The 8,671-nt window shown below is 43.4% G+C and overlaps 1 protein-coding gene across 2 annotated transcripts; it reads left to right on the top strand.

The window, feature by feature from the left end:
* Positions 1-2,020: 2,020 nt before the first annotated feature.
* On the top strand, positions 2,021-6,880 carry LOC135240910 (protocadherin-20-like). 2 transcript variants are annotated; one of them, XM_064310954.1, is made up of 2 exons: positions 2,021-3,042; positions 3,537-6,880. In XM_064310954.1, exons 1-2 carry the CDS (start codon positions 2,998-3,000, stop codon positions 6,132-6,134), a joined length of 2,643 nt encoding a protein of 880 aa, XP_064167024.1. In that variant the 5' UTR covers positions 2,021-2,997; the 3' UTR covers positions 6,135-6,880. The 2 variants fall into 2 exon arrangements, with proteins under 2 accessions (XP_064167024.1, XP_064167023.1); XM_064310953.1 differs by having other exon boundaries at positions 2,030-3,001.
* The last annotated feature ends 1,791 nt before the right edge of the window (positions 6,881-8,671 follow it).

Below are 8,671 nucleotides of genomic sequence, written 5' to 3'. Positions count from 1 at the left end.
AACTGTGGCCGGTAGCTCCATAGGGCAATGAGCAATTGACGATTGTGTCTCCCAGAGTATAGGAGGGTTCAGTCAGTTAGGGGTCCATGTTTCAGCACTATCAGGTAACACCAACTGGTTGATTGGACATCGGTGCATTGCATGCATAAAAGGGTCTGCACATAAAGAGGGGGCTTATGGGAAATGAAGTCTGTGTAGCGACATTTGCTGCTCATTATGTTTTGTAACAAATTTGTAAGAAATTGAGGTAAACCGCACACTTTGGTAAACTAAAACATTTAGGAGTGACTTCAATCATTCATGAAGGAAGTACAAATTAGAGTGTGCAAGTCGAAAAATATGACTCTAAATATTATGCTGAAGTGGTTCAAAACACAAATAGGTTGCTGGGATATAGCAAAAATTTTGGTGTATAGATCTTAGTACTTCATTGTATTCATTTTTTTATAGCAGGTAGATAGAAGTTAAAGTAAACTAATATTCATATGACTTTGTGCTAACAGTAATAATCATGTAGCATTTAGTGATCTTGTTTCACCTGGATGTAGAACAAAGTTAACTGGTGTAGTTTCGCCTGACAATCATGTATTATTTTGTGAACAAACCGATTATTAAAGGCAATACATCATTCGGTACACAAGTTTACACTGTTATATTGAAATACTATTGGACGGAGCACAAAGACTTTCTCACTTACTGCACTTGCTAAGCCTGGGATCCTGTGGTTGTGTGTCGCTCATTAGAGACAAAAGGAATGTAAAATACAGACCTTGGTAGATGGATATCATAAAAATGTAATGCAACCGCCCCACACACCTCATTAATCACAGGAAACTGAGACATGTTCGGGTTTTTCTTTTAAAAAAAAAACAAAAAAACAGGAGCTGTTTGAAGCCAAGTTCTGTAGTGCTCGTCTGTCAATCAAATTGTTTACCTAGAGCTTCCTGGAAACGACGACCTCGTGGGTCTGGTTTTAAGGACACGCAGTTGGCAAACACCAGGGCAGATATTAAAAAAGGCATGTCAAAATCAGATTTAAAGATACTAGCATATGTGGTGTGGAGTGTAATGATTCAGGGACTACCCCAGGAATGAGTTCAAAGGGGAAGATGAGGGCGTGACCAAAAGCTCCCGCTCTCCCAGGGTAAGCATGAATAGCACTGCTTTGAGCAATCCCAGGATAACTAGCCAGCACACGTGTTGTGCTGCATTTTGTATCACAATCGATGGGCATATCGACAGAATTGACCCCCTATATGGTCCACCAATATTAATCGTGCATAATATCTCAGAAACGAGCTTTTCGATGGCAGGAGTAAAATGAGGCGCTAAATGGGTATATTTAACCAGTATTGAAAATACTGTAACTATTTTGCAAATGTCTTAAATGTGACAAGATTTTCATTTCCACTGAATTTATTATCTTGAAATTTGTAGGACAAAAGAAAAGAGAAAAGCACTGTATAATACTGCTTTTCACTGCCGTGCATATTGTTCTTTAATAAAGTGGCTGTAGCACTCCCAGTGATGCACTGATATAAAATCCTGACGTGCAGGGCTTCCCTTTGCCCCTGCATCTGCTTGTTTTGTTCTCTGTCTCTTGCATAATCAAGCCTGTGTTTACACTGAGGGTTTCGACTGACCCAGTGAAGCCCTGCTATCTATGTCTTTATAGCCAGTGTGGACATAATAAAACATCCGCAGATGGCCTTTTTTAAGGCACTACTAGGTAGATGCTCACTGGGGTTGTCTGGTACTGGTAGTCTCTGTGTAACATGAGCATGGATGGTCCTACCTAATGAAAGTGATTGTATTGCATTACAGATGGACTTTTTCTGAGCTCATAATCCTTCTATCTTTATCAATTATTTCTAATTTATTATCAATGATTTTCAAATTTTATACTAAATGTTTGCAATAAAGTCCTCTGTTGCAAATTCAAATTATTAACATATTCAAAATTACTGTAATTTAAAGAAATGAGGGGTATTTTGAGGATGCAAGATCAGTTGGAAAATGGACAGTAGCACAGATCAAGAGAGGTCTGTCAAAATCCACTTTAATAACTCTAACGAGCTGAAGGTACATGTTTTTCTGTATAGACTGAGGTCTACATTGTAGTTTACCACACAGTGTATCATAAATCACAACACAGCACACGTGGGTGCTACATATTCCTGTAAACCAAATTAAGATGAAAGGCTGACTACAAAAGCAATTCACCATTTTTATTACCATCATCACAGTACACTGCTGACAACCAGCAATTAACAGCTTGTCTTAAATAATAATGATTGTGTTGTTGTTTTTTAAAAAATGTTTTAATAGCACATCCAAACTGCTCACCACTCTCCTCCTCTCTAATAAACTGCTCTCTTTCAACAGCACTGTCCTCATTGCTCTTAAGAAAGTCTGTGTAACTCATTTCCAAAGAAAACCCCTCTCTGAACCCAGTCAATGTACACATTACTGACCTGTCTCACTCCTCTCATGTTTATCTAAAACTATTGAGGGTGCAGTGTGCAATCAACTGTCTCTCTTCATCTTCAGCAGAATGTCCTCAATAACCTCCTCCACAGAAAAGCACAGACTTTCCAGTCCTTACATTCTGTGGGTCAGCTTATGTAAATTTGGATCATGCATAAGTTGAGCGCATCTGCAGTTTTGATCCACACCAACAAAAAAAATCACACTGAGCCATCCAGCATACATAGGGTAAAAGGCAGAGTCCCGGAGAGCCAGCAGCACTCACAATCCGGTTGGCTGACTTTGAGAAGTAATTTGCATATGGGAGGTGTGTCCAAAGTCTGAGAGCAGATGAATGACTTCTGCCTTTCACACTGTGAGAGCAAAGCCATCAAGGGAGGTCTGGCTGATCAGCGGGGGGAGAAAATGTATCAGTGGTAAAAAAATTTCTCCATTTCTTCGTGCTGGAGTACGAACGCTGTTGTGCGGAAATATGCCCAGCGATCAGCGCCACATCTTACGGGGAAAATTATGGGTAAGTGGTGTGAAGAGGGGAGGCAGCTGGGACTTTACAAGGTGTGTGTGTGTGTGCTTGCGTGCGTGCGCGTGTGTGTGCGTAAGTGTGTGCTCAGTGTTAACTGAGCATTTATTGTGCTCAGTTGTATTGATTTCAAAGTAACTGGTCATTCCCCATCTTTGTTAGGAATATTTTACTCACCTCAGTTTTTGAAAAGCTTGATGAGTTATTTTTTACAGTTTAAAAGACAAATCTGGACTTCTTTACTCTAATCTTGTTTGAAAATATTTATTGCAAAAATGATAAAAATGTAATAATCTAGCCTGTTCTGCTGTTGATGACAGAAGTCTCACACTTTGGCAATTTTTCTAACTGCATCCTTTATATTACAAGACAATAATTACTTGTAAAAGTTTCAGTAGTGTTATGATTATTTCTGTCATTGCTATAAGATAATAATATGCTAATTATTTGATGACTCGCATTATTATCATTGCTGGCATTACTATTATTATTTCTTTTGTTATATACAAATTTTTATTTCTCTTTTCAGGGATTCTGCATTCTCCTGCCTCTCATTAGCCCTCTCTCCTGCTTTACAAGTCAGGCGAAGGAACTGATCTACAAAATCAGAGAAGGATTACCCAGGGGAACCTTCATAGGAGCCATTGGTGCAGACTTACAGTTGGATTTCTCTGTTGATCCTCCTCTTTTATTCAATCAGGCTTTAAAGATTAGCCAGCAGTATGTGAACCTAAATGACACCACGGGTGAGCTCTACACATCTGCCAATGCAATAGACAGGGAGACTCTGTGCCAGGGCAACCAGGGGCCACGAGACTGTTCCCTGTCCTTGGACATCTTCATCCTGCCCCAGCAATACTTCCAGCTGGTCAAAGTCAGGATTTTGGTGGAGGACGTGAATGACAACAGGCCCAGCTTCCTATCAGACGAGATCCAGCTCTTTGTCCCAGAGAATGCCCCGGTAAACTCCAGGTTCGCACTAGAGCAGTCAGCGGTCGACCCCGACGCCGGGATTAATGGGGTCCAGACCTACTGGGTGGTCAACGACTTTGAGGTGTTCACCTTGGATGTGGAGGAGAGCGAGGGCGGGGAGCTGACCCCCATCCTCATTGTGACAGGCCCCCTGGACCGAGAGACCACAGACGCGTATGAGACCAGCATCATTGCAGAGGATGGCGGGACGCCCCCCCTCCTGGGGACAGCCACGCTCAGGATTGTTGTGACTGACGTCAACGACAACTGCCCTCAGTTCCAGGAGAAGCAGGTCAACGTCACGCTGTATGAGAACACAACCAAAGGCTCGCACCTGGCACACCTCCACGCCCACGACCCCGACCTCGGCGCTAATGCCCAGATCACCTACGCCTACAGCGAGCGGGTCCCCCGGGACGTCAGGGCCTTGTTTCACTTGGACAAGGTCACCGGGGTCATCAAGCTGTCCGGCAAGATCGACGGCAGCACGGCCAAATTCTATAAGCTGACCATCCTGGCCAACGGGCCTGCCTGCATACCCGCCGTCGCCATGGTGATGGTACGCATTGTGAAATTGTCGTCTGGCCCACCAGCAGTGATTCCTCGATACATCGCCTTGGAGAAGGACGGTGTGGTGTGGCTGAAGGAGTCAGAGTCGGCGTCTTCCCCCATTGCCTTTTTCACGGTGAAGAATGGGGCAGAGCAGCGACAAAAGGTGGAGTGTCACCTTGAAGGGGAGGGGCCTTTCAGGCTGGCCCCTTACAAGCTATTTACAGATGAGTACCTGCTAGAGACCACCGAGGTGCTGGACTACGAGCAGAGGCAGGAGTATGAGCTGACCATTGTGGCTAGGAACAGCCACGGTATGGTCATCAAGACCTTCATCAGGATCCAGGTGACAGACGAGAACGACAATGCACCCATCTTCAAGCAAGCTCAGTTGGATTTGTTTGTGGAGGAGAACAACTCACCAAACACATTCCTGGCAAAGCTGCATGCCACGGACGAGGACAGCGGAATCCGGGGTGAGGTGATCTACCTGCTGGGCTCTGACGCACCGTCCATCTTCAGCTTGGACCGGGAAACAGGCGTCCTGACTGTGTCCACGTCTCTGGACCGGGAGGAGCAGGAAAAGTACCGATTCACAGTCCGGGCACTGGACCGTGGGTCACCACGCCAGGAGACCGCTGCCACAGTCATTATAACTGTGGTGGACCGCAATGACAACAGCCCTCGCTTCATCAACAAGGACTTCACCTTCTTTGTGCCAGAGAACTTCCCCGGGTTCGGTGAGATTGGCGTCCTTTCAGTCACCGATGCGGACTCAGGAAAGAATGGCTGGGTGGCACTGTCTATCATCAATGGCAGTGACATCTTCATCATCGACACAGGGAAGGGTGCCCTGAGAGCCAAGATGCCCCTGGACCGAGAGCAACAGGGCACCTACTTCCTGTGGATTGAGGCTGTGGATGGGGGCGAGCCTTCACTCTCCTGCATCACCATGGTGACCGTCCTGCTCCTGGACGTGAACGACAACCCACCCTTAGTCCTGTTCCCACAGTCAAACCAATCGTACATGCTGGTCCTACCCAGCACTCAGCCCGGAACAGCCATAACTGAGGTGTATGCAGTAGACAAGGACACGGGCATGAACGCCGTCATAGCCTACAGCATCATCAAGAGGAAGGGTGGGGAGCCAGGATCCTTTGACATCGACCCTGACACGGGCAACATTACGCTGAGGAAGACACTCAATGACAGGGGCCTCTATAGCCTCCTAGTCAAGGTCAGTGACCATGGCCAGCCTGAGCCTCTCCACTCCATGGTCCTGGTCAACCTGTTTGTCAATGAGACGATCAGTAATGAGAGCTACATCCAGAGCCTGCTGATGAGGGAGGATGAGATAGAGATTGAGGAGGCCCCACTGGGCAGACGGACAGAAGGCCCTGGGAAGGATGAGGTGTTCCCATGCCGACTCATGGTAATGGCGCTCTCGGCCACCAGCCTGGGCCTTCTGCTGCTGGTGGTCCTGCTTACCACCTACATCTGCTGCAAGGTGAAAATGCACAAACACAGCAAGGTGCCCAGGAAAAAGGAGGTGAACCCTGAGTTTCAGGATGTTGACAGGAAGCTAATGGAGATCTCAAATGTATGACCGTCCTTTTGTGCTTTAGGATGGGAACCGGTTGGGGGGGGGGGGGGCTATGATTCCTACCCCGGCTGTTTACAAGACTTTCAACGCTCATGAGGAGGGGTGTTTATTTTATTTCTACAGAGAACCTAATTTATGAGAGAAAAATATGAATATATTGTACATAATGGAATGTTTTATAATTTTTGTAACAGGAAAAAGCAGTGTTTCTTTTATGTGTAAGGCACATGACAACCTTAGGTCTGACAGGCTCCCCCAGGCTTTGAAAACAAACGTTGTCCAACAAGTTGAAAAATTGAATAATGGCTTCAGGAATGTAATATCGCTTTCACCTGAAAGCAGCAGAGTAATCATCCTCAGTGCACAATATCTGACAAATATCTGATTCATATGTCACACAAAAAGGAATATGACCCCCTTTCATTTTAAAATCCTCAGATCTTTTTTATTTCCCCCTCCATCAACATAACCCTTAAGAGTGAACAGTTTTCGTATTTTCATTTTAGAGTCCTTCGCAGACTTTTAAAGCTTATTTATTCGGGAATGATCTTTGCACATTTTTGTCCTCTTTGAATTTCCCTTTTCCTTAAGGTTCTCAGGTAGATTGCTGAGCCATGTTTGTCACAAGAGTGTTACGTTTAAGTGATCCTGTTCAGCCCCAATTTATGGCTTTACATCCTGAGTCCATCTTGTCAATATCATGTACAAACAAAATGCAAATATTAAAAAGGCCTTTATTTTCATAGTTATACCTATCTCATGTTGTTCCTGCTGTGAATGGTGTGCTGGGATTACTTTTAAACAGATGCACTGAACTGTGCTCATTTCCAGCACTTCAGTGCACATACACAGTGTTAACCACTACTCGTTTCACATATGAGGTGGTATGCTTTGCAACATGAGCAGCTCCTTTCTTCATCCACACTTTCCTCTGTCCATCACTTTGGTACAAGTTCTACTTATCTCATCTGTCCATAAGACTGCTTCAGTCTAGGAAACTTTAAACAGGCCATTCTGTTCTTGAAGCTTACCAGTGGCTGGCATTTTGCCATGAACCCTCTGAGTTTATGCTGGTGTAGTTTTCTCTTTAGGGTAGTCTTTGAAACATCTATGCCTACATCCTGGAGAGTGTTCATGATCAATAGAAAATGGGGTTTTTCTTCATGCTTGAATATATTATTTGGGTCATCCACTACAGTGTTCTTCTGTGGGCTATTTGCTACTCCTGAGCTCACCAATGCATTCTTGCTTTTTAACAAGGCTTTGAAAACCAGATTTGTCCAACAAGTTGAAAAACGGAATAATCACTTCAGGAATGTGATATCGCCTGGACCTGAACAAAGCAACGTTATCATGCTCAGTGCACAATAAATATCTGATTCATATGTCATACAAAAAGGAATATGACCTCTTCTCATCTATGGAGAGGGAAATGCTTGAATCTTTTAATGTCTCTCTCCATCAACATAACCCTCAAGAGTGTACAGTTGTTGTTTTTTTATTTATTTTAGAGTCCTTTACAGACTTTTAAAGCCTATTTATTCTGGAATGATCTTTGCACATTTCCGTTCTCTTTGAATTTCCCTTTTCCTTCAGGTTCTCAGGTAGATTGCAGAGCCATGTTTGTCACAAGACTATTAAGTTTAAGTGAGTGATCCAGTTCTACACTCATTTATGGTCCCTCTGTCAATATTATGTACAAACAAAATGCAATTATGAAAAAGGCTTTTACTTTCATAGGTATACATTTCTCCTATGTTCCTGATGTGAATGATGCACTTTTAAACAGGATGTTCATTTGCAGCACTTCAGTGCACAAACAGTGTTAACTACTACTCTGAATCGTATGCACATACATGTCGTAATATGCTCGTGACAGATACCTAAGTGAACTTCAGTAAACTCTTACTGAAGTGGGGTATTGACCTGAAGTACTGAACTGTTTACCTTTGCCGGATGCCAGACTTTGTATGGAGATGCAAAAGAGAAAGATAGTGCTGCTAGTCTGCTTATTTACACATTCCTTCAGCTGTAACTTGCGGTACTGTAATCATTTAAAAACTTAAATATGCTTAAAATTGCACTGATAACATTGTTTGGCTTAACAGCCATGTTAAAATGCTTTTCTGCCTCTTTCATGCATACATTTCCTGGAGATATCACTTCATTTCTACTGAAAAGATCACTCAAAATACCGTATCTTCTTCTGTGACTATGTGGCCATCGGAAAAGATGAAAGAACTCCCTGGAATTTTGATGGTGAAAGTACTCCAAAACAAAAATGAATTCTTTAAGTAGTCACAGTGTCAACAGTCAAAGATTTAAGACCAGCACCACCTGCCAATTCATATAATTTAATTTAACATACAACTGCTTTAAGCAGGCTGATATCAGAACACTAAAATGTTTGTCATTACCCTAAGAGTAACTGTAATGTGGTTAGGTGTGAATAATTAATTCAAAAAAAGTGTGGCAAACTCAGTTGGCACTTTGGAGGAGATTCCATATCGAGGAGTCACTTTGAAATTAATTTTTGTTTG

The sequence above is a fragment of the Anguilla rostrata genome, chromosome 15 (genome assembly GCF_018555375.3).
Source record: "Anguilla rostrata isolate EN2019 chromosome 15, ASM1855537v3, whole genome shotgun sequence".
Lineage (NCBI taxonomy): Eukaryota > Metazoa > Chordata > Actinopteri > Anguilliformes > Anguillidae > Anguilla > Anguilla rostrata.
This window is presented reverse-complemented; position numbering and strand designations above follow the sequence as displayed.